The following is a 25,921-nucleotide window of genomic DNA, read 5'->3' on the forward strand; positions in this document are numbered from 1 at the left end:
CAAACAATGAGAAGTCAAATGGCCCAGGAGGCACAGAGAACACACAGGGACATGCATGAGCAGGACATCTCCTGATGAGAAGGGGAGGCAGGAGAAACCTAGAGGGTCCCAGTTCGAGGACAGACAATCACAGGGTTTCCACAGGAGCTCTGCCACATTTGGAGGCAGAAGGTGGTGACACAGAGAGGTGTACACACCAAGCCACAAGCCCACATGGCCACACAGGATCTTTACCCCTGACAGTGAGTGTAGCTGAGGTCCTCTCCTGCCCACACACGCAGGAGTACACCCCGGTATCTGCCATAGCAAGGCCATGAATCTGCAGCTCACACACAGCCCCTTCTTGTCTCAGGCTATATTTGTCCCCATCTCTGAGAGCCTCGAGGCCTTTCCTCCACTCCACCGGGGCTGCCTTGCTCAGCTCACATTGCAGTGTGGCTGTGGCCCCTTCCATGGTCTCTTCATTCCTCAGACCCTCTGTGAACTTGGCGGGCAGGGCTGGTGGAGGGATCAGAAAGACATGGACACAATTACACTGAGCACATGAAAAAGACAGGACATGGATGGCACAGAGAAGACACAAACCCCAACTGGACACAGACCACATGCAGGGTATGCCAAGCACAGGCTGTAGATTCCCTCTGTTCAGCCTGGTAACATCACAGTCATGGCCCCTTCGTGGGCTCCTCAGGTCTCAGAGATAATATGAATCTGGCATGCAGGGCCAGAGAGAGTCAGAAAACACAGAGAACATTAAACTCCTTGGAAAGCGCTGGTAGACAGGACATGACAAAATGAAAGAAAGACACAATCCAATAGGACAGGGCCCACAGTATCACAGGAGTGGGAATCTGGATGTAGATGAGTTTCTTCTGGTTCCTTCAGCAGCCCAGGAAGCTGGAAGGGATAGCGTGGCATGATGTGAAGAGTGTGGCAGTCTGGGGGAGACCATGCAATGGGCAGAGATTGACGGCAGGAAGTGAACAACTGGACACCAGAACACAGATCTGGACACATGGACTTTACCCCTGATGGTGAGCATGACCGAGGTCCTCTCTTGTCCACATATGCATGAGTATTCCCCAGCATCTGACACAGACAGGTCATGGATCTGCAGCTCACACTTCGTCCCATCCTGCTTCAGGCTGTATCTGCCCCCATCTCTGAGGGTCTCAGGACCCTTCTTCCATTCCACAGGGGCCACCTTGCTCAGCTCACACTGCAGTGTAGCTGTGGCCCCTTCTGAGGCCTCCTTGGTCTTCAGATCTTGAGTGAATCGTGCAGGCAGGGCTAGGAAGGGTCACATGGACAGAAGCCATCAAATCCACTGGAGGATCTGAGGGACACAACCTGATTATCCAGGAAGGAAACAGAAGCAGATCTCGAGGACATGGGATAAGGTGGACCAAAGACTGTGCGAGACTGAGGTCTTCCTGTGTTCTGCCTGTGAGGTGCAGATTGACTGGGAGATGGGCTCCATCCTGGATCTATTCTCAAAGGACATCTTGTCCTACCCATGTCCTATCGTTACTAGGAAGCAAGACAGGCTCCTCCAACTTCCACATATGCAATAATGTGACACATCTCTCTCTTCTCTCTCTCCAGTCTCACAGGAGGCACCTCCTTGTCCTGACACCTGCTTCCCCATTCTCATACAGGAGATACCCATCCCAGGCAGGGCTTCCATCCAGCACTACTCATGCATGGGCATACCTTGGCTCACTGCCAACCATACCAGCCCACACAAGGACCTGCTGTCTCCACCTCACTGCTCCTGTCCTGACTTTACTGGATACACATTGCCTTGGCTCAATCACCAAAACCCCCAACAGACTCCAGATATGGCTTCTACACCACACCTCTGACCCTTCAACCTGCTGTCCTCTCTTGCTTCCCGGCTCTAGGTAGAGTGAGAGCTCACAAAGTACAATGGAGCAAGCCCCACCCTGGTTATCCCCTGTTATGGTCTGATTGTGTCCCCCTAAATTCATACGTTCAAACCTAACCTCTGGAACCTCAGAGCGTGACTGTATTAAAGATAGGGCCTTTAAAATGGTAACTAAGGTTAAATGAGGTTGTTAGGGTGTGCCCAAATCCAATATGACTGGTGTCCTTATAAAAAGAGGATATTAGGACACAGAGACACACTGAGGGGTGACCACGTGAAAAAACAGAAGACTGCATCAACAAGCCAAGGAGAGAAGCCTCAGAGGAAGTCAACCTAATAACACTTCACCTCAGACTTCTAGTCAGAAATCTAACAGAAATATTGGTACCAGGAGTAGGGTGCCATTGTAACAATTATCTAAAAATGTGGAAGTGGAAATCTAGATTGCTGTGAACAACCTGTTCATGTAAAGATGGACATTAAAAATGCTTCTGGTCAGACCTTAGATGGAAATAAAGAACAGGTTATTGGAAAGTGGAGGAAAGGTGATCCTCGTTATTACGTGGCAAAGAACTTGTCCAAATTGTGTTGTTGTGTGTAGAAGGTAGGACTAAGAAACAATAAAATTTTGCATGTTTAATTGAGGAAATTTCTAAGTAAAGTGTTGAAGGTGCAACCTGTTTTCTCTTTGCTGCTTATTGTAAAGTGCAAGAGGAGGGAAATAAATTGAAGAAGGAATTGTAATTAAAAAAGGAACCAATACTTAAAGCTTTGGAAATTTTTCAGCCTAACCACATGGTAAAAAATGAGAAACTGTGTTCTGAAGAGAACATCAAGGGTGTGGCTAGACGACCATTTGCTAAAGCACCAGGTGTGCAATTTATGGATCCAATTAGTCATCTCAACAGAAGCCAGGAATAGAGATGCAGTTATCTGGAAAAGCCTCTTGTCTGATGGTGTGGACCTCCATGAATTGCATGGGAGGCCAACTCACTTTTTGATAATCTTATACCAGCAGATTGGAGTGAATTGGATTGAGGTGGGATAAAATGAAGGAAGGCTATCGGACTTCCGGGATTCACCAGGATGAGCTATTATCACTATATGGCTGCAAACATGTCTTATCCTTCAAAATAAAAGAATGGCTCCAAAGGCATCAGCAGGGCTGTCACTGCCACTAGAGGTCCAGGGATCACGACCACCTCTTCCCAGAACAGAGGGGGAAGAGGTTGTTACCCAAGGATGAGTGGATAAGATATTACCCAGGTCTGAGAGATTGGGGACAATACTCTGGTTGGCATGGAGGACTGGAATTAAGTCAAAGAGAATTACTTTTCAGGCTTTTAGAAAAAAAGTAGAGATGGGGTCTCACTGTCACCCAGGCTGGAGTGCAGTACAATTATAGCTCACTGCAGCCTCAAACTCCCAGGCTCAAGTGATCTTCATGCCTCAGCCTCCCCAGTAACTGGAACCCCAGGTGTGCACCACCACATCTAATACTTTTTTTTTTTTTTTTTAGAAAAAGGGTCTTGCTATATTTTCCAGACTGGTCTAGAATACCTGGCCTCAAGTAATTCTCCTGCCTCGGCCACCCAACGTGCTAGGATTATAAATGTGAGCCACTGTACTGAGTTACCAGCCTTAAAATCTAGTGAAATTTGCTCTGCTAGGTTCAGACCTGCATAAGATCCATGACCCATTTTTTCTTTCCAACTTCCCCTCTTTTGAACAGGAATGTCTATCCTATGCCTGCACCACCATTGAATTTTTGAAGCACAAAACTTGTCTGGTTTCATGCTTCACAACTGAAGAAGAATTTTGCCTCAGAATGAGTCATACTTCACCTCCCTCACGCTTGACTTAGATGACATTCAGATGAGATTCTGATTTTGAGTTGATGCTGGAATGGGTTAAGATTACGGGCTGTTAGGAAGGAGTAAATGTATTTTGCATGTTAGAAGGTAATTAATTGTGGGAAGCCAGAGGGCAGAATGTCATGGTCTGAATTGAGTCCCCTCCCCAAATCCGTATGTTGAAATCCTAACCCCTAGTACTTCACAATGTCACAGTATTGAAATAGGATCTTTGAAAGGTAAAATGAGGTTGTTAGGGTGGGCCCAATCCAATATGACCAGAGAGTATCTACAAGCCAAGAAAAGAGGCCTAAGGAGAAACCAACTGAGTGACTCTTTGATCTTGGAATTTCAGACTCCAGAAGTCTGAGAAAATAAGTATCTGCTGTGAAGTTACCCAGATGTAGTGCTCTGCTGTGTCCGCCGAGCAGACAAAGGCAGCAGTCCTTCAGGACCCTGGCATGACCACAAGAACCACTCAAACACTCTCAGCAGATTTAGTGGAGCCTGGCCTGACCACCTCCTCAGTGAGCCCCCAACCCTACTGTGCATGTCCTTCAGCAGAAACACAGGCCCTCACCTCTAGGCCTGGGTCCCCAGAGCCTGCGCACATGTGCAAGCCCCAGCAAGATGCCAGTGGCCTCAGACAGTTCTCCTGGACCCTGACGTCTGTCTGTGGAGCTCTCCTTTGGGTCCCTGCCCTATTCACTCTTGAAGTCCATATTCCCAGGCCCTAGATTAGGTCATCCAAGTGGGTTCCATGTGCATTTGTGGGATGTATCACACAGGGGAGTGACTGAATGAGTCACTTGAGGCATTGTCTTGAGGCAATGACATCAACAGGCATTGGGAGAGCACAGAACATATGGGTTAGGCGGGAGGAGACAGGAATCACTCAGGTGGCCATATGTGGTCTTTACCCCTGATGGTGAGCGTGGCCGAGGTCCTCTCCTGCCCACACACACACGAGTACTCCCCAGTGTCTGCCACGGACAGGCCATGAATCTGCAGCTCACATCTGGTCCCGTCCTGCCTCAGGCTGTATCTGTCCCCATCTCTCAGGGTCTCAGACCCCTTCCTCCACTCCACGGGGTCCGCCTTGCTCAGCTCACACTTCAGCACGGCTGTGGCCCCTTCTCTGGCCTCCTGGTTTTTCACATCTTCTATGAATCTGGCAGGCAGGGCTGGGAAGGACCAAGCAGTCACTGAGATTATTAGACTGTCTGGAGGACTCTGTGGACAAGACATGGACACCCACAAGGAGCCACACAAACCATCAAAGGACCACACGTGAAAGAGCAAACAAACGTACACATGGGGAGGAGGTAAATGGCCCCAGAGGAACAGAGAACACACAAGCAAAAGGATATGAGCATGAGGACACCTCCTGGATAAGAAGGGAGGTGAGAGATGCCCAGAGGACCCCAGTTAGAGGACAGACAACCATGGGGTTGCCACAGAACCATGCCACATTCGAAGGCAGAAGGTGGTGACAACAGAGATGTGGAGACACTAAGCCATGGTCCACATAGCTACACATGATCTTTACCCCTGACAGTGAGTATGGCTGAGGTCCTCTCCTGCCCACACACACACGAGTACTCGCCGGCATCCACCACAGCCAGGCCACGGATCTGCAGCTCACACCTGGACCCATCCTGCTTCAGGCTGTGTCTGGCCCCATCTCTGAGGCAGTCATGCCCCTTCCTCCACTCCACCGGGGCCACCTTGCTCAGCTCACACGACAGTATGGCCGTGGCCCCTTCTGTGGCCTCTTCATTCCTCAGACCCTCTATGAACTTGGAAGGCAGGGCTGAAGAGGTCAAAAGACACAGATATAATCATATTCTCTGAGCACATGGAAGAGATAGGAATGACATGGATGGCACAGACAAGACACAGAACCCAACTAGGCACAGGCTGCATGGGGGTGTGCTGAGCACAGGCTGTGGACTGGGACTTCTCTCAGTACAGGCTCTACGCACATGGCCACAGCCCCTCCTGTGGCCTCCTCACATCTCAGCCTTTATTGGAATCTCTGGCACCCAGGCCCAGAGAGGGTCAGAAACACATGAAGAACATCAGGGGACTGAATGTGACAGGATGGAAGACACAGAATCCAACGTGACGATGTTGACAGAGTCCTCAGAGGCACACAGTGGGAGCCGGCTAGAGAGGCTGCTTCCTCCTGCTTCCTACAACAGCCCTGGAGGCTGGAAGAAGCTTGTGCAGTTACACAGGCAGGCACAGACATGGGGAGAGAACGCAGCATGGGCAGAGACAGATGGCGTCAAGTCAACATGTGGACACCAGAGCATGGCGCTGCTTGGCCGCGTGTGGCCTTTACCCCTGACGGTGAGCATGGCTGAGGTCCTCTCCTTCCCGCACATGCACAGGTACTCCCCAGCATCCTCTGCCACCAGGCCGCGGATCTGCAGCTCACACCTGGCCCCGTCCTGCATCAGGCTATGTCTGTCTCCATCTCGGAGGGTCTCATGCCCCTTCCACCACTCCACAGGGGCCACCTTGCTCAGCTCACACCGCAGTGTGGCCGTTGCCCCTTCTGTGGCCTCTTCATTCCTCAGACCCTCTGTGAACTTGACGGGTAGCGCTGGAGGAAGATCAGAATATATGAACACAATCATGCTCTCTGAGCACATGGAAGATACAGAACATGGATGGCAAAGAGAAGACACAGAACCCATTTGGACACAGGCCACATGTGGGGTGTGCTGAGCACAGGCTGTGGACTGGGGCTTCCCATGCTCCAGCCTGTCAGCACTGTAGCTGTGACTCCTTCCATGGCCTCCTGAGTCCTCATACTTTATGTAACTCTGGCTGCCAGAGCCAGAGTATGTCAGACACACACAAGGACCATGAGAGCCTCTGGAGCACTCTGGGGGGAAGGACAGGACAGCGTGAAGGGCAAGGTACAGAAGCCAACAGGACAACATGATGGAGCCCATCCTTGTAGGCACATGGGGTGGAAGCTGGCTGCAAGGCTGGTTTCTCCTGGTTCCCACAATAGCTCTGGAGGCTGGGGGAGACCCTGCAGAGTGATGGGAACAGGGTGGCACAGATGCAGGGAGAGCACATGGTGTGAGTACAGACAGATGGCATGACATCAATACATGGACACCAGAATATGGCTCTCCTTGGCCACATGTGGCCTTTACCCCGACAGTGAGCATGGCCGAGGTCCTCTCCTGCCCACACACACACGAGTACTCCCCAGTGTCTACCATGGACAGGCCACGAATCTGCAGTTCACATTTGGTCCCATCCTGCCTCAGGCTGTATCTGTCCCCATCTCTGAGGGTCTCAGACCCCTTCCTCCACTCCACAGTGGCTGCATTGTTCAGCTCACACTGCAGCATGACTGTGGTCCCTTCTCTGGCCTCCCGGTTTTTCACATCTTCTATGAACCTGGCAGGCAGAGCTGGGAAGGACCAAGCAGTCGCTGAGATCATCAGACTGTCTGGAAGACTCTGTGGATGGGACATGGACACCCACAAGGAGCCACACAAACCACCAAAGGACCACATGTGAAGCAGCAAATAAACATTCACATGGGGAGGAAGCAAATGGCCTGGGAAGAACAGAGAACACAAAGGGATCAGCATGAGCATGAGGACACCCCCTGGACAAGAAGGGTAGGCGGGAGACAACCAGAGGACCTCACTTGGAGAAGAGACAACCCCAGGATTGCCACAGGGGCTGTGCCACATTGGAAGATGAGAATGACATGGTGACATGTAGATACCAAGCCACGGGTCCACAAGGCCACACACGATCTTTACCCCTGATGGTGAGCGTGGCTGAGGTCCTCTCCTGCCCACACACACACAAGTACTCCCCGGCATCCGCCATGGCTAGGCCACAGATTTGCAGATTCACACCTGGTCCCCTCCTGCCTCAGGATGTATCTGTCCCCATCTCTGAGGTTCTTGGGCCCCTTCCTCCACTCTACAGGGGCCACTTTGCTCAGTTCACACCACAACATGGCTGTGGCCCCTTCCACAGCCTCTTCATTCCTCAGACCCTCTGTGAACTTGGCCAGCAGGGCTGGGGGATCAGAAAGAGATGGCCACAATCACACCCTCTGAGCCCACAGAAGAGACAGGACATGGACAACACAGAGAAGACAGGGAAGCCATCTGAACACGGGCCACTCCTGGGGTGTGCTGAGTACAAGCTGTGCACCGCGGCTTCCCACGGTCCAGCCCGTTAGCATCACGGTGTGGCCCCCTCTGAGGTGTCCTCAGGCCTCATACTTTCTATGAACCTAGCTGGTAGGGCTGGAGAGGCCACAAAGACCATGAGGCCCTCTGGAGACACCTTGGGACACTCAGCAAGGACACACTCCAACTATGGAGGAAACTAGGAATTAAAGCATGGACACATGGACGTGAAACAGTGCCCTGGGAGCAGAGAACAGATTGGCCATGGACACGCAGGGGAAAGCCGCCCAGGACACAGAGGAGCTGGAATCCTAGCGGGGACCCCAAGATGATGGCAGACACATGCAGTGGCCACAAGACCCACGACATGGGGAGGAAGAGACAGAACCAAACAGGATCTCCCCATCCCCAAGGTCTTCTGCAGCCCATCCTGGCTCAGACTGAATCTGTCATCACGCTCAAGGGCCCAAGACCAGCCTGGTGGCTCAGTTACACTATACTGTGGCCCAGGCCCCATTCTGTGGCTCCCTATTTTATAGCTCCTTCATAATTTTTTTCTTCTTTTTCAGACAGGGTCTCAGTGTTGCCTAGGCTGGAGTGCAGTGGTGCCATCACAGCTCACTGCAGCCTCAAACTTGTGGCCTCAACCAACCCTCCCACCTCAGCCTCCTGAGTAGCTGGGACCACAGATGTGCACCACCACAACCAGCTAATTTTCATATTTTTTGTAGAGATAGGGTCTCCCTGGGTTGCCCAGGTTGGCCTGGAACTCTTGAGCTCAAATGATCCTCCTGCCTCGGCCTCCTAGAGTGCTGGGATTACAGGTGTAAGCCACCGTGCCCAGCCTCATGAGCTTGATGAATAGCTGGAGGAAAAAGACACAAAATCAGCTGCCTAAAAATCTCCCACAAAATCATCCAGGCTCCTGCTTCTCATCAGTTCCTGCTGCTCCTGTGGCCAGAGCCCAGGGCAGACAGGGAATAAGGAGCCTGCTGCTGGGAGAAAGGAGGGTGCCACCCTCCACCTTGACCATCACCCTGTGTTCATGATGCAAGCAAGAACCCCACGCAACAGGTGCCTTGGTGCATGGGTCCAGCAGATAAGAAATGACCAACCGAATACATGAAGGAACGGTCCACCTGGACATGCCCTGTATGCAGGAGATAGCCATGGACCACAGGGACAGACGAGGGCCACTGTCTCCTGTGCACTGAAGCTGGGTGGCTTCCCAGCCCACCAGATGGAGACTGGTGCCTCAGAGTGCCCAGCTGCATCCCCTGGACGCCCCCGGGGAACTGCAGCTCAGAGCATCCTTGGGGCTTCGGGGTCCAGTGGAAACTTCCAGCATGCAAGGGTGCCCTCTAAGGAAGCACAAGAGGGGGTCCAGCAGGGCACCCACCACCTGAAGCTTCCCTGGAACTCGTCCACTTCTGGAAGCAACTGCCTCAGGCAGCCGGCAAGGGTCCACTCTGGTCATCTGCTCTTCAGCCACCCGTCTGAGGAGGCACTGGCATCCAGACAGCCATGCCTGGCCCCCAGAACCTGCCCCTTCACTGGCCTGAGGGATCCCTCCTTGCGGTGTGACGGGAGCCCACCAGAGTCCTGGGCAAGAAAGTCCTCGAGCTTGGGAGAGTCCTTCCCTGCATTCCCTCTAAGGTGCTCGGGCCCTCTACCTGGGCCGACTTTATCCCATGTGCTTTCCCTGACAGAATCAAGCCAGGCCAAGGCCCCGAGCACCTGCACACGTCACACCACACCACCAGCCACACCGGGCCATGGGTCCCAGCTCCACAGACACAAGAGGCCAGGCCTGCAGGGCTCTGTCCCTTCTGCTAACACTGGTGGCTTGAGGCTGGAAACCTCTCCTTGCTGTGACTGAGAGGTTCAGGGCCCAGGGTGAGTTCTGCAGCCTCATGTCCCTAGGGAACTCAGCCATGGCTGAGATCCACTCCCACCCCCCACACATGACGACACCCTAGATCCACTGCAGGCAGGCCACAGGGCTCTGGATGTCCTGTCCTGGTCAAAGCCCCCATCTTGGGTCGTCTTGGGCCCCTTCCTCCACTCCACACAGCTGCTCTGCTTGGCTGACGCACGAAGAGTCACTATGGCTGCTCCTCCCCACAGTCACCCCCATCACCTCCTCCCCACAGTCACCCCCATCACCTCCTCCCCACAGTCACCCCCATCACCTCCTCCCCACAGTCACCCCCATCACCTCCTCCCCACAGTCACCCCCATCACCTCCTCCCCAGTCACCCCATCACCTCCTCCCCACAGTCACCCCCATCACCTCCTCCCCACAGTCACTCCCATCACCTCCTCCCCAGTCACCCCATCACCTCCTCCCCACAGTCACCCCCATCACCTCCTCCCCACAGTCACCCCCATCACCTCCTCCCCACAGTCACCCCCATCACCTCCTCCCCACAGTCACCCCCATCACCTCCTCCCCAGTCACCCCATCACCTCCTCCCCACAGTCACCCCCATCACCTCCTCCCCACAGTCACTCCCATCACCTCCTCCCCAGTCACCCCATCACCTCCTCCCCACAGTCACCTCCATCACCTCCTCCCCACAGTCACCCCCATCACCTCCTCCCCACAGTCACCCCCATCACCTCCTCCCCACAGTCACCCCCATCACCTCCTCCCCACAGTCACCCCCATCACCTCCTCCCCACAGTCACCCCCATCACCTCCTCCCCAGTCACCCCATCACCTCCTCCCCACAGTCACCCCCATCACCTCCTCCCCAGTCACCCCCATCACCTCCTCCCCACAGTCACCTCCATCACCTCCTCCCCACAGTCACCCCCATCACCTCCTCCCCACAGTCACCCCCATCACCTCCTCCCCACAGTCACCCCCATCACCTCCTCCCCACAGTCACCCCCATCACCTCCTCCCCACAGTCACCCTACCTCTCTCCTCCTCACAATGGACCCTCCCCTCCCTGGCTGTGCACTCCAGCCCACGTGCCATCTCCCCACTCCTTTCTGTGTTCCATTTCTGGGGCTCCTGATGATTGCCTTCCTGCCTTCCTGGTGTTAACCCTGGAGAAGATCTATGATCTCACTTTTGTAATGATTTGGTTCTCCCCATATCCTCTGTCTCTGCCTACAACCCCACAGGGCTCAAGCAGCCCTCTCTTCTCTGCTGTCTTACTGCTCCTAAGACGGGTAACACGCAGCAGGTGTGAGGAATCCCTACTGAAGGAATGAAGGAACCACATGCAGAAACAGGGAAGGCCATAGCGCAGACATGGGCACAGGGCAGGAATGCGCATACCCACTCGGACACAGCCACCCATGCACGTGGCCAGAGGCAGTCATTACCCTTCACGGTGAGAGTGGCAGAGGTCCTCTCCTCCCCACACACACAGGAGTACTCCCCAGCATCTGCCACGGCCAGGCCACAGATCTGCAGCTCACACACAGCCCCATCCTGCCTCAGTCTGTGTCTGTCCCCATCTCTGAGGCTCTCACGGCCCTTCCTCCACTCCACGGGGGCCACCTTGCTCAGCTCACACCGCAGTGTGGCTGTGGCTCCTTCTGTACTCTCTTGGTGTCTCAGTCTTCCTATGAAGTGGGCAGGCATGGCTGGGGAGGGATGGACAGACAGACATGTAGGAGATCAGACTCTGGGAAGCACAGGGGGACAGGCAATGGCGAGATGGAGGATAAGACAGACTCCCACAGGACAGGTCCCAGGGTGCCTCGAGGGTGGGAGTCTGGCTGCAAATGCCGGGTTCTCCTGGTTCCTTCAACAGTCCAGAAAGCTGGAAGGGATTCCGTGATGTGCTGGGAAGGGCATGGCACAGCTGGGGGAGACTGGAATTGGTGCAACTGACAGCAGAGGTGAAGAACTGGACACTGGCCACGACTCTGGACACAGGGTCTTACCCCTGATAGTGAGTGAGGCTGAGGTCCTTTCCTCTCCACACACACACGAGTACTCCCCAGCATCCACCATGGCCAGGCCACGAATCTGCAGCTCACACATGGCCCCGTCCTGCCTCAGGCAATATCTGTCCCCATCTCTGATGGTCTCAGACCCCTTTCTCCACTCCACGGGGGCCGCCTTGCTCAGCTCACACCTCAGCGTGACTGTGGCCCCTTCTGTGGCCTCCTTGTTTCTCAGTTTCCCGATGAACTGGGCAGGCACGGCTGCAGGAAGGTCAGACACAGAGAGCATCGTCTTTGCTCCCCTGCATTGGAGGAAGTGGCATCTTTGGGCCACATGGGCAGGGTGAATAGAGATGCTTACCAGTCACCGTGAGGGTGGCAGAAGTAGTCTGGTCCCCGAAGGAGCATGAGTACCGCCCGCTGTCCTGCGGCCGGAGGTTGCGGACCACCAGCTCCAACACAGCACCTTCCTGGCGTAGGCTGTATTTGTCACCTGGCCTCAGGACATTGTCTCCACAGCACCATTCCACGGGCGCAGCCACAGACGACAGCACACAGCGCAGTGTGGCAGCACCACCCTCCCGCACCTCCAGGTCCTTCAGGGCCTCCTGGAACCGCACTGGTCGGGCTGCAGACAGGCACAGGCTCAGCTCGCCCTCCCCCGACTGGTCCACTAGGGGTCCCCTATAGGTGGTGGAGGGCTAGGGACATCAGCTGCAGGGTCCCCCTTCTCCTTTGGGGCCTGTGGCAAGGACCTCGAGACTTCTGGAAAGGGGCAACTCTGAGGGTGAGGGATAGAAAGGGTGAACCAAGCAGGAGAACAGAAGGGTGGGGTGTCAGGGACCTGTGCCCCCAAATTCACAGTTGGAGGCCCTAGCCCAGACCTCAAAGCGTGGTTGTGATGAGGGAAGTAAGGTCAAATGAGGTCACGGTGGGCCCTAAGCCACTGTGGCTGGCGCCTCCTAAGATGGGAGGTCAGGGACACAGGCATGCACAGAGGGACAGCCCTTCAGGGACGCAGAGGAGACAGCTTTGCAGGGCGGCTCCTGCGGGTGGCAGAGGCCAGAGCGGAAGCCAAGCAGGGTGGATGAGGTGCCAGGGAGAGCCAGGAAGGACACGGGGAGCTGTGGGCACCCCATACAGGATGCACAGGAGCCTGGGTCCTCCCACCTTGGGCTCCTTGTGGGCGCACATGCCCTGCCCTGAAGACGGTGCTGCCTGAGAAGAGAGCTGTAGGCACCTGGCCTGTGGCTGGGCTTTGGGGCTGCTGGGGCTCACCGTGCACCCTGACAATGGAGCTGCTGCAGGCACCCCCAGTCTCACACTTGTAGCGTCCGCTGTCCTGCAGGGTGGCCCCAGTGATGAGCAACTGGGCTCGGTGGCCCTCGTGGCTCAGCTGATACCGGGCAGATCCCCGCAGGGTCTTCCCATCCTTGGTCCAGCACACAGGGCTGTCGCAGGCACTGGTCTCGCACACCAGGGTCAAGTCCTCACCCTCTGTGATGGTGGCATCTGTGAGCTCCCGGGAGAAGACACTTGGCTTACCTAGGGGACAGAGAGAGAAGCAGGAGCATGTGGGATCCTGTCGTGCTGCTGCTGGAGGGGCCAACAGGGACAAACCCTGGATCTCACTGTGGACCAGGCAACACCCTGGCTCAGCACCCACCAGTCACCCTCACGCTGGGGCCACGCAACAGGCTGCGGAGGGAACAGGGAAGGCTCTGTGCGGCTCCTGCCCCAGTGGGGATGCAGCCTGGCCAGCGCACACCAAGAACAGTTCTGCAAACCATGCAGAAGCATTCATTCTGAAAGCCCAATTCAGCCTTTCGAGCCCCCACCCCACAGTCAGCCAAGGGTGCTTTCTCTGTGTGCCCAGGGATACTAGGCACATGGCTGAGCTGCCATCCGCCTCTCCACCTGTCTGCAGCTCTGAGCAACATGTGCAACGTGGGCATGTAACCCACCAGTGACCCGCAGGGCGGCTGAGGCCCTCTGGTCACCCGCCTCGAAGTAGATGGTGCCCGAGTCCTTGAGCGCCAGCTGCCGCAGGGTCAGCACGTGGTAGCCCCCAGGCTGGGCCTCGATCTCATTGAGCTCGTTGGCATGCAGGGGTGTCTTATCCAGGAACCAGTGCACAGGCTCGTAGTTGGCCGGGGAGATCCGGCAACGGAAGGTGGCCGAGGAGCCCTCCTGCACATCCACGTCCTCCAGGTCCTCGATGATGTGCACTCTCCGGCCTGCAAAGGCACAGCGTCCTGGGCAGGCTCAGCCAGCAGTGCTTCCCAGGACAGACACTCCCCAGGACAGAGCAAGGTGTCTGTGTTTTAACAAGTTTGCAGGGACAGAACTCTGAAAACAGTAAGTGGGTCAGAGTTTGAACGGTCCAGATACTTGTTTGAGGGCCACTCGGAGCCCCGAGTCCACCTCTCTGCACCTTGGAGGTCCTTCTGCAAGGCTTGCTGGGTGAGTCTGCAGCCTGCTGAGAACCCAGGAGAGCACACTTCTGCCCCCTATCCAAGCTGTGCTCCCAGGAGCGGTTGGCTCCCAAACCTGCATACACAGCTGTGTGTATCATTACAATTATGCCATGAAATTAACTCTTGTAGTAACAGATGAAAGAGGAGTGTGGAAAAAAACCGGCTATAGTTATGCTGAAATTGAAATCAAATGCTTGGAAGATAAGAAATGTGAATTCCTAGAAACGAGGTTTTTTGGCTGCTGAATTAGGGATGGTAAAAGATGAGTGTTTACGAATATCGAGATAGGTCCTGCATTCAGATTCCTTCTGCATGCATAAGTGTCCTGCAGGCATAGCTCCACCTCAAAGAAGGCAACCCCAACCCGGGCAATCCACATGGATGAAGAGCTCTCATCAGTGGATGGCACACAAGGAAATGGCTTGGGCCCCTGACCAGGCCGGCCAACATCCTCATACGTTAAACTTTTATTTTATTTTATTTTTTTAGAGATGGAGTCTTACTCTGTCTCCCAGGCTAGAGTGCAATGGCACGATCTTGGCTCACTACAACCTCCGCCTCCTGGGTTCAAGCAACGCTCCTGCCTCAGCCTCCTGAGTAGCTGAGATTACAGGCACGTGCCACCATGCCTGGCTAATTTTTGTATTTTTAGTAGAGATGGGGTTTCACCATGTTGGCCAGGCTGGTCTAGAACTCCTGACCTCGTGATCCACCTGCCTCAGCCTCCCAAAGTGCTGGGATTACAGGCGTGAGCCACTGAGCCCGGCCATGTTAAACTTTTAAAGAGCATCTTTTGTTATCTTATGACTCTCACTCTTGACGGCTTTTTAAAAAAATTAACTACGGGTACCAACTTTATTAGATCATGGGGCTTTACTGTGTTAACAGAATGCTTTCACCACGGTCACCAAATCCATTGGAGAGGAAAAATCAGTGATGATTCCTGCTTTACATTACTTCTCATGATCACAACTGGGGCCTTTCAAATACTGAACCCTGTGAACGCCCTGTGGTCAGACCCCAGTAGGGACCCCCTGCAAACTCAGCTCTGGACACACCAGCCCGGGACTTCAGAGCCAAGTAAAGGCTGTGGTGAAGGGGCTGGGCCTCGCCTGCTCTGATCCCAGTGTGCCTGACGACCTTGCCCTGGCCATGGACCCACTAAAGCTTCAGTTTTCTTATCTACAGAGTAGGGAGAATGACAGCTGTCACTCTGCCTGCCACTCAAATGTGGAGCCAAACAGTAAGATCAAACAGCCACCTGCTATGATCTGAATGTCCCCCTGGAAACTCATGTTGAAACTTAATCCCAATGTGGTAATATTAAGAGGTGGAGCCTTTAAGAGGGGATTGGGTCCAAGGTGGGAATGGATTAATCCATTCATGGATCAGTGGGTTAACAGGTTAATGTGTTAAAGTGCTTTAATGTGAGTGGTGGCTTTAAAAGAAGATGAAGAGAGGCCTGAGTTAGCACACTCAGCCCCCTTCCCATGAGACGCCCTGTGCCACCCCCTGGGGACTCGGCAGAGAGTCCCTGCCAGCAAGAGGGCCCTCACCAGATGTGGCCTCTTGACCTTGAGCCTCCAGAGCTGTAAGAAGTAACTTTATTTCCTTTATAAATTACCCAGTTTCAGGTATTCTGTTGTAAACAAGAAAAAGACTAAAATGCCACTGTAACTCTCAATGACAACCCTAATGACCATCAGTTCTTCCCTGGGAGCACCTAAGGCTGCCTGCCACAGCTGAGTCAGGCTGTCCCTCTGGGATAAGGGTGACATGTTGTATGTACAGATACACACTGAGCTCACGCATGGGGGCCAGGCACACAGGGCATGTGGGAGAAATACACAGTGACCAAATCAACACACAAGTAAGTGAGCACCAGCAGCTCATTCACAGCCATGCTGGGGAGCCCCAGTGACCACCCAGGGTGCATCCCTCTACCCTTACGATAAGAAACTGAGGCTGGGCCTCTCCACCTCCAAGTCTCCAGTGCCGTTCAAAGCCTAGACCCGAGCACACTTGGGCGCCTCACCTTGCACTAGGAGCTGGGCCTGGGACTGGGCCTGGCCGATGTCGCAGGTATAGGTGTCGCTGTCTGCCTTCTCCAGGGCACTGATGGTGAGCTGCAGGGCCAGGCCGTCCTGGCTGGGCTGGTGCTTCCTTGAGGCCCGTAGCTCCAAGAGGCCCTTGCGCCAGGTCACTGTGGCCGCGGGGCGCTCTGTCTTGCATGTGAACACAGCTGTGCCTTTCTCCTCCACCTGCAGGTTGGTCAGCTCCTCTGTGAAGCAGTTTGCTTTTTCTGGGGCAGGGAGACGGAGGCAGAATAGATGGGGCATTAGGCCTGCACAGACCCCAGGCCGGCCCTGTTATCTTCCAGGCCTGGCTGGGGAAGCTCTGGGACCTGGGTGAGCCCTTTCACCTGGGACAGAGGAGCTCAGGCTCCAGGGGTGGCCCTGTGCCCCGCTAGGGTAGAGATGCCACTCCAGGGCCACGCGTGGGGCTCCTGCAGCATTTACCTTCCACAGAGAGGCTGGCTGTGCTCTTGGAAGCCTCCACCTCACACGTGTACTCGCCCACGTCCTTGAGCGAGGCCCCGCGGATAACCAACACAGCCATCGTGCCCTCACAGACCACATCGTACTTCTGGCTCTTGCGGATGGCCTTCCCATCCTTCAGCCAGCGCACAGGCGTGCCCGCCCGTGACAGCTCACAGCGCAGCTCCACGTCCTCCCCTGGCGCCACCCGCTGGTCTTCCAGGGGCTTCATGATGGCCACCGGCCTCTCTGAAGAGAGCAGAGACAGCTGCCCTTGAAGCACAGCCAGGGCCATGGAGCCAGCCACAGATGACTGCAGTCACGGCCCCAGCCACCATCCTGGCTACAGCCATAGCTCTACGCACAGACCCAGCCAAAACCCTACCACCTTCACCATGACCAGGATTGGGGCAAGGACAAGTGTTTGAGAACACTGATTCTCTGGTGACCAAGACAACAGAACCTGCAACCGGCACCTCGGCCCTCAGGAGCTTCAGAGTCCTGGAATGTTAGTGTCCCCACTGTCACCAGGGTGGGACTCAGGAGGCAGGAATATCAACAACTACACAATTTTATCCTCTGGCATCTTTCAGGCCCACGCTGGCATCCTCTGAGTGTGCCCCGCCAAACCGCACCAAGTGTGCTCGTCAGGGGCGCGAACTCGGGCGCTGATGGTGATGTCAGCAGAGCAGGTGGCTGGGCCCTCAGGCCAGTGCTGCCAGACTGGCCCTGTGAGCCACAGCTCTGGGAGCTACCAAGTGCTCAGGGCACTCAGAACACAGAGATTGGAAAAGAATCCAGGCCTGTATCAGAGCTCAGAGAAGAGTGCAACCCCACTTCCACATGAGAACTGCCCCCAGCATCCAGCAGGTGCCTCAGGCCCTGTGGCTCCTAGAAGGGGTGCTCTGCAGCAGCTGGGGGAGGCAGGCCCCAAAAGCACCCCCACCGGCTTCTGCAGCCAGTGGGGCCCAGCTCCTGGACTCCTGGGGACAGGCCCAGGGTCCCCACTCCTCAGCCCAGGTGATAAGCCCCCGTCCGGCAGGCCCTGCCCACCTTTGACAATGAGTGAGGCCTTGGAGGTGAGGCTCCGCACAGAGAAGACCACCTCCCCAGCATCACTCGGCGCAGCCTCCCGGACCACTAGGATGTATTTTCGGCCCTGACGTGTGGCCTGGAAGCGGCTGGAGCTGCCCACCGTCTTCCCACCGACTGTCCACATGGCTGGGTCGCTGGCACTCTCATGGGACAGGACGCACTCAAAGCTGCAGCTCTCCCCCTCCAGCACCTCCACTGTCTTCAGCCTCTTGGTGATGCCCACGTGCAGATCTGCGGGCCATCGGAGACTGTCAGGCCAGGCAAGAGGACAGCACTGCCCTGGGCCAGACATAGGAAGGGCCAGATCCTGGGATGAATCAGAGCCCAAGGGACCAGACCCTGGGAGGGATCAGAGCCCACAGGGACCAGACCCCAGGAGGAGCTGGATCCCTTAGAGGGACCAGACCCCACATGGACCAAACCCTGGGAGGTGTCAGACCCTGGGAGAGGCCAGGCCCTGTGGGGGCAGGGTGCCACGTTGCACCAGCCGATGAGTAGACACCCCTCTGCTGGAGCTGGCTGTTCCCTGGCATTTGCATAACCAACAACTCTGAGCTCCAATCAGGGTAGCAGGGAGAGGGAGGACCCATGGTCGTCACAGGAAGGAGAGGAGGCACAGGACCCCATAGTCCCAGCTCCAGGACAAACTTGCCACGCCTCCTGCCCCTTCCCCATCTCGTTACAAGACTGTCAAGGACCAGCAAACAGGCTGGTTACGCCGCCTGTCACCCACACCAAGATGCCACTGGGACTGGGCACACACACACAGGGGGCCAGGTAGCCACCCTGCATTTGAGGGAACTGCCCCTGAAACACAGGACAGACTCCAGGGCATGCACACCCCCAGTGCTGCAGGGCTGGATTCAGGGATGGCTCCACCCTGTCAGCCCAGTGGCCCTGGGGCCTTGCTGGGGCCCCATGAAGGACAGAGACATGGCCTACTCACAGCCCCTGCCTGGCATCTCGGCTTCTCCCTGGCCATCCCCATTGGTGTCCCCACACTGGCCTGGTGGCTTCTGTGCAGACACATCCCCTGGTACAGGGCAACATCCCCGGGCTACGTCGGGACCACCAGGCAGGGACAGCACAGCCTCCAACCCCGGCTCCGGGACCCATCGTCCCCAGGTCCACCTGCCTGCACCCAGGCCTCACAGGACCATGTCAAGTCATGGCTCCTCTAGAAGGCTCCCCTGACCTCCCCGGCTCAGCAGAGCAGCCCTTCAATCTCAGAGAATGACATGGGCCACCCAGGTAGTGGCCAGTCCCACATCCATGCCCATCCAGCACACCTCCCTTCCCCAAGCTCCGCCATGCCCACAGCCACACACCGTGCACGCTGACCCGGGCCTGGGTCTCCTCGGAGCCCACGTGGCAGGTGTACAGGCCGGCGTCCTCGGGGCTCAGGTCATGCACCACGAGCCCCCGCGTGCCCACCGTGTGCAGGAAGTCATACTTGTCGCTGGGGCCCAGCTGCACGCCATCTTTGCGCCACACCACATGGGCCTCGGGGTCAGAGACCTCACACTGCAGGGCCAGGGTGCCGTGCTCCTCTGCGGACAGGTCATCCAGCGCCTTCAAGAACACCACCGGCTTCACTGCAGGAGGGGTAGGAGGGTGAGGGGAGCCCAGCACCTGTCCCATCCCTAGTGGGGAGCCCCAAAGACTGGTGGGATGGCTCACCTCGGACCTTCAGGTGGGCAGAGGTTGACACCTTGGGGGAGGAGGCGCATACTGTGCCTGCATCAGCACGCCGGACGCTCTTCAGTACCAGCGTGTGGCACCGGCCCCTGTGCGAGATCTCATGGAAGCTGTCGTTGTACAGGGGCATCCCGTTGAGCGACCACTCGACCTCCTCGTCCTCATGGGACAGCTCACAGGAGAAGCTGGCCCGGCCCTCCTCCATGGCCTCTGCATCCTGCAGCGGCCCTGTCACTGTCACCTCCCGTGCTGCAAGGGTCACACCAGGCCTCAGTGCCCACATCACCAGGCAACCCCTCCCCAAAACCCTCTCAGTAGCCCCGTGTCCCTCATGCCCCACCTTCCACAGTGACCTCAGTACTGCTGTGGGCGCTGCCCGCCTGGCACCGGTAGACACCAGCATCGGCAGGCATGAGCCGGAGGATGCGCAGCTCGGCCATCTGACCCTCCAGGCTCATCTTAAACTTCTCAGAGGCAGACAGGGGTGTGTCATCCTTGTACCACTGCACAGCCTTGGGGGCTGGCCGGAAGTCGCAGGACAGGACCACTGACTGCAGCTCACGCCCTGTCTTGGGCTCCAACGGCCGTGTGAGGACTACGGGAATGTCTGCAGGGAGTGGAGACAGGCTGGGCCACGGGGCCACAGGAACCAATCACCCTGTCCTGCCTGCCAAGCCCTGAGCCTGCTCACCTATGGCCCTGAACTGTGTCCTCCCCTGGCCCTGAGCCGTGTCCACTGTTCCCTGAACTGTGCCTTCCCCTGGCCCTGAGCTGTATCCTCTGTGGTCCTGAACTGCGTCCTCCCCTGATCCTGAGTGATACCCATCTGTGGCCCTGAACTGTGTCCCGTCACTGCACTGAGCCTTCTCCTCCCATGACCCTGCCCTGTACCCACCCACAGCCTTGTCCTTTTATGCCTCTGCCTCGCATCCACCCACCAGGGTGGGAGTGCTCACCTGAGACCACCAGGCGGGCAGAGGAGCGAGACTTGCCGATGGTGAAGTGCACGGGCCCGGTCATGGTGGAGCAGGTCCGCCGCAGCATCAGCCGGTGCACCGTGCCCTCCTGCTCCAGGCCCACGTTCCCCCCAGCCTGCAACACTGTCTTCCCCAGGAGCCACTTAGGTGGCCGCACTGAGGGGATGGAGGTCTCACACTCAAACCAGGCAGGAGCGGGTTCCATCACCGTCACGTCCTGCAGACCCCGCACAATGGTGATGGATTGCTCTGTTGGGGAGGAGCAGTTGCTGGCGGATCCCATGGATAGGACAAGTTGCCCCTCTGGCAGGGTTCCTTCCTGGGAACAAGCCCCTGCCCCACTAGATGCATCTTAGCATCCTCCTGAGCTACCCAGACCCAGCGTCTCCAGGAGTGTAGGGCAAACCATGGACCTAGGAGACTCCCCCCAACAAAAGCAACCTGCAGAGCTGCCCTCCCTGCCTGCACCTTCCACAAAGAACTGTGCACTAGTCTTGACATCGCCGGCGTCGCAGGTGTAGGTGTCCTCGTCCTCTGCCTGGACGTCACTGATGATCAGCTTGCGGTAGAGGCCATCACTGACCAGCTCGTACTTGGGCCCGGGCCGCAGCTCCTGACTGCCCTTGAACCACCGCACCTGGGCGCTGGTCCGGGACACCTGACACTCCAATACACCGCGGTGCTTCTCCATGGCAATCTTGTCCCGCAGAGGGCGCACGAGGGTCACTGGCAGCTCTGTGAGCATAGTTGGGGCACGGGGTGGATCAGAGACGGTGCTCCAGGCTCCCAGGCCCAGCCTCCGACAAGACACTGGGTGTTTTGGGCAACCAAGGGCCCGGACCCCACTAGGCCCCAACAGCCCATGTCTGCCCGCCAGGTGACAGCAGGTGTTTAGGCTGAGTATCCCCCTTGGAGCTGTGCTACGACCTGCTCCACAGAGCAGACCACCAGCAAGGGGAGTGTACCCGCCTCTGCCTACCCTGCCCTCCCATGTCCCACACTCCCACTTCCACCACCCAGGTCCTGCCCGCTGTCCTGGCCCACCAAGAGCAGGGTAGGCTCTGCCCCATGTAGCCCCACCCCCTGCAGTCCTCTCCCCAAGCCCCCACTTCGGAACCATAACCACATACCCTAGCCCAGTCCCAGGAACTCATGTCCCCTCCCCGCACACCTCTGACTTAGCCCTACTGGCCCGTCCCCACTCCACCTGTCTGCAGAACCTCCCTCCCTGCTGCCCCAGCACCACTCTCTCTGATCCCCAATCCTCCTCCTCACTGCCACCAGGTAGAACTCCCTGCCCCCAACAACCCCCTCTCCCCCCCGCCCCACAGGGCCTCATGCCTGGCCTCTGCAGCACATGCTGCAGCCAGAGGGAGGATTCATCAGGATCTTGTTTTTAAGGAAGGGAGAAGCCCCTCATGGCCGCTTCTCTGGCCTCTATCTTCCTGCCAAGGAGGTGACAACCCCTTCCCTCCTCGTGAGTCCCTGCTGTCCTGGTCCTGAGAGCGGGCTTGGGGTGTCCGGGCCTGTGCTGAGCCAGCTGGCCACACATGCACACTGTCCAGCCTCACCCTCCCCTCAGCCCCCACCTCACCCTTCACTCGGAGCTGGGCTTGCGATTCTGCATTTTCAGCTACAAATTTGATCTCTCCTGCATCTTCCGCCAGGACCCTCCGGTAGATGAGAGTGTATGTCCTTCCTGGGGAAAAAGGTGGCTCAGTATGGGCGGGGACGGAGGAGGACCTGGGGGTTGGGCCGTGCCCACCATAGCCACTGGTCCTCGCACCTTCCTGGCGAATGCGCACGTTGTCACTGGGCCGCAGTTTGCTGCCCTCCCGGAACCACTGGCCAGGCACTTCGTCGTGGGAGACCTCACAGGAGAAGGTAGCACTGTCCTTCTCCATCACTTCCACATCCTCCAGGGACCTCACAATCTGGATGTTGCGGCCTGGGGTGGCAAGGGAGGCCCTGCCACACCTGGACGCACAGAGCCACCCTCAGCACCCCCCACCCAGTGCCCCAGCATGCCAAGGGTTGTGAAGGTGAAAGCAGAGTGGCCAAGCCCCTGGCTGGGGGACATGGAAGACAGGAGGAGGTGCCCACACCTGCCATGCCCCACATGCCCCACGCAGCTCTCACCTTGCACCTTCACAGAGGCAGAGCTCTGGGCGTCGTGGGCATCACACACATACATGCCCTGATCCGCGAACTCGCACCGGTAAATGGTGAGGCTCCTGCAGGTGCCCTGGGCCGCAATGCCCACCGTCTTGCCTGCCCGCAGCTCCACACCATCCTGTGGAACGCAGAAGCCCGGTCAGGCATACAGGTGGTTCGGCCCTGGGGTTCCACTTGGGCCTGCCCCCATGAGAGGAGGGAAGGAGGCAACAGAGTGGGGTCAGGGGGAGGCACCTTTAGCCAGCGCACATCCACATTAGGACGCGACAGCTCACACTCCAGGGTAACCTTCTCCTTCTCGGTGGTCACCACATCCTGCAGCGGGCGGCTGAAGTTCACAGGCAGCTCTGGGGAGGAGGAAGTAGGAGGTGGGAGGAGAAAAAGAGCTTGGAGGAGCCTTCAGGGTGGGGACAGGGACAAGGACGAGGGTGCGGCAGTGCCCAAGCTGGACAGTTATATGGAGCTGGCTCATCCAGGTCCCTAGAGTCCCCACCGACCTTCCCGGGGCTCCCTCGGGACAGGTAGGCATGATCTGTGCTGTGCCCTGCCGGTCCCCTCAACGCACCGGTGACCACGAGCAGTGCCGACGTGTGCACTCCTTCGGCCTTGAAGACCATAAGGCCACTGTCCTCTGGCCTCAGCTGGGAGAGTGTGAGGGTGTGTGTGGGGCCCCGCACAGCCAGGTGGCACGTGGGCCCCTCCTGGAGCCGCAGACCGTCGCGAGTCCAGCTGCCCTCCACGTCCACATGCGACAGCTGCACCTCCATGGTAGCTGTGCCCTGCTCCTGTGCCTCCACTGCCTGCAGGCCCCTGACCAGCCGTACCTGGCGCACTGCAGTGCACACGCGGGGTCACGGGTCAGCCGCTGCTCTGAGACCACCGCCTTAGAACCCTGGGGTACAACCAGCTTCCCCAGGAGCTCAGGGAGGGCCGGGGAAGCCGCCCAACGCCCACCCCCAGCGCTAGCCCCTCCGGCGGGAGACCTGCCCCTCCCCCAGCCCTAGGCCCCATCCAGAGGACCCGCCCCTCCCCTCAGTGTCCCGTCTGGCTCCTCCCTCCTCCCCTCAGTGCTCCGCATCCCTCCTCCCTCCTCCCCTCAGTGCCCCACCTCCTTTCTCTCTCTTCCTCTCAGGGCCCCTCCTCCCTCCTCCCCTTAGTACCCCGCCTGCGTCCTCACTCCTCCTCAATTCTCCGTCTCCCTCCTCCCTCCTCCTCAGTGTGCTGCCTCCCTCCTCACTCCTCCTCAATGCCCCACCCTTCCCGCCCACGACTCACTCTCCACGGTGAGTTTGGCCTGTGTCTTGTCATCCGGAGTCTCGCAGCCAAAGAAGCCACGGTCGGCAAAACCTACGTTGTGCAGAACCAGGCGGTGGCGGGTGCCCTTGGCGTGGATCTCCACGTTCTTTCCCGGCGCCAGGGCCACCGCGTTCCGTGTCCACCTCAGCTCCGGCCACGGCCGCGTCAGCTCCACCTCCAGGGTCACCGAGCTCCGCTCCTCCACCGTCTGCGGCTCCAGCTTCTTTTTGAACAGCACGGGTGCCTCTGGGGTCGCAGGAGAGGGGAGGTCATGGCAGTCCTTGCCCTCCTCCACGGGCAAGCCAAGGTACAGAGGGCCCGCCCAGCCCCCGCGCCTGCCCTGAGCCGCGCCCAGGCAGAGCTGCCCGCACGGCGCCCGGGGATCCCAATCCAAACGGCGGCACGGCCCTGGCCACACGTGGGCGAGGAAACACTTTAAGCGAGGAAACCGGGAAGCTTCCTTAAGCCCCGCTTCTACCTCCAGCTCCCCTGTTCTGAACAAGACGCCAGGCCCTCGTGCCTCAAAATCCTAGGCGTAATCCCCACTAGTAGCACTGGTGGGAACTGCAGAGGCTGGAAGACAGAGCTCCCCCAGGGCAACGGGGGTTTAGCAAAGCCCAGGAGTCCTGCGCAGGTTAAGGAAGAGGCGCTGGCAGGCCTCTGCCTTAGGCCACCCGTGAACTCCGCAGAAGGTGAATGTACTGCATCACTCCCTTACTCCAGAACCTGCCATGACTCCCACTTCCCTTCAGAGAAAGTTCTGGCTTCTGGCTTCAGCAGCATGGGAAGCCCATGTCACTGCCTGCACTGGTGCTAACCCCACTCTCTCTTTCCTGCCATCCATCAGGCTAAGTATGCACCCACCTACTCCAGAAAGCCTCCCTGGATTGCCTCAACCTCCACCCATTCCCCACCAGGTGCACCTGCAGGATTGCATCTTCTCTATACCAAGAGAAGGCAACTGACCCATCCAGCCTACCCGAATCTCCTCTCTGCAGTCCACACACCCTGTGTCTCCTGAGATCAGCCAGATCAGCCATAACAGGACAGCAGTTCCAGGTGCCCACTCAGAACCAGCCCACAGGGGAAGTGCCTGTGCAAGGAGCCCCGGCCAGCCAGGCAAGTCCTGCTGCCCCCCACACTCACCTCGGACCCTCAGGACAGCAGAGGATGAGACGCCCTCAGCCTCCACAGTGATCTGGCCCGCGTCCTCCAGCACCAGGCCCGAGATAGTCAGGCTGTGACTGGCGCCACTCTGTGATATGGCAAACTTCTCGCTGGGCTGTAGCAGGGCACCGTCCCGGAACCACACGACTGCCGCATCACTGGGGGACACCACACACTGGAAGGTGGCCTCGCGGCCCTCCTCCGCGACCACGGCGCTCAGCCCGGACATAAACTTCACCACTCGGGGTACTGCAGACAGGAGCACTGCTTAAGAGGCGGGCGCGCAGGACCGGCAGAGCCCCCACACTGCAGGAGTGCCAAAGGCCACCTCCTCCAGGAAGCTGCCCTGGATAGAGACACCCGACCCCTTACATACCACTGACAGTGAGCTGCGCACTGGTGTGGTCATCACGGCTCTCGCATACGTACTCCCCCGCGTCCTCTGCGCGCAGATCCAACACAGTGAGCAAGCGCACAGGCCCCTTGGCCACCATCTGGAAGCGCTTGCCCACCTGAAGCTGTGTGCTGCCACAGCGCCACACCACCTCTGCACATGCTGAGCTCAGCTCACAGGCCAGTGTTACCGTGCCGCCCAGCTCACCGCACACAGGCTCCAGTGGCCGGCAGAACTTGGCGGCCACCTCTGTGGGCACGAAGGGGACATCAGC

The 25,921-nt window shown here is 57.6% G+C and overlaps 1 protein-coding gene across 1 annotated transcript in view; it reads right to left on the reverse strand.

The window, feature by feature from the left end:
* Nucleotides 1-25,921, reverse strand: part of OBSCN (obscurin, cytoskeletal calmodulin and titin-interacting RhoGEF) — a 164,786-nt gene that overhangs the window by 75,353 nt on the left and 63,512 nt on the right. The window contains 26 exon segments of the mRNA XM_073011456.1: nt 4,662-4,925; nt 5,291-5,554; nt 6,089-7,180; nt 7,542-7,632; nt 7,634-7,806; nt 11,262-11,525; nt 11,829-12,092; nt 12,193-12,459; nt 13,110-13,376; nt 13,796-14,068; nt 16,344-16,610; nt 16,828-17,094; nt 17,899-18,171; nt 19,269-19,535; nt 19,621-19,887; nt 19,979-20,245; nt 20,595-20,864; nt 21,084-21,350; nt 22,210-22,314; nt 22,402-22,563; nt 22,755-22,908; nt 23,025-23,137; nt 23,356-23,622; nt 24,066-24,332; nt 25,233-25,502; nt 25,630-25,896. Coding sequence (XP_072867557.1) covers nt 4,662-4,925; nt 5,291-5,554; nt 6,089-7,180; nt 7,542-7,632; nt 7,634-7,806; nt 11,262-11,525; nt 11,829-12,092; nt 12,193-12,459; nt 13,110-13,376; nt 13,796-14,068; nt 16,344-16,610; nt 16,828-17,094; nt 17,899-18,171; nt 19,269-19,535; nt 19,621-19,887; nt 19,979-20,245; nt 20,595-20,864; nt 21,084-21,350; nt 22,210-22,314; nt 22,402-22,563; nt 22,755-22,908; nt 23,025-23,137; nt 23,356-23,622; nt 24,066-24,332; nt 25,233-25,502; nt 25,630-25,896 — 6,969 coding nt within the window.

This window comes from Chlorocebus sabaeus, chromosome 25 (assembly GCF_047675955.1).
Source record: "Chlorocebus sabaeus isolate Y175 chromosome 25, mChlSab1.0.hap1, whole genome shotgun sequence".
Classification (NCBI taxonomy): Eukaryota; Metazoa; Chordata; class Mammalia; order Primates; family Cercopithecidae; genus Chlorocebus; species Chlorocebus sabaeus.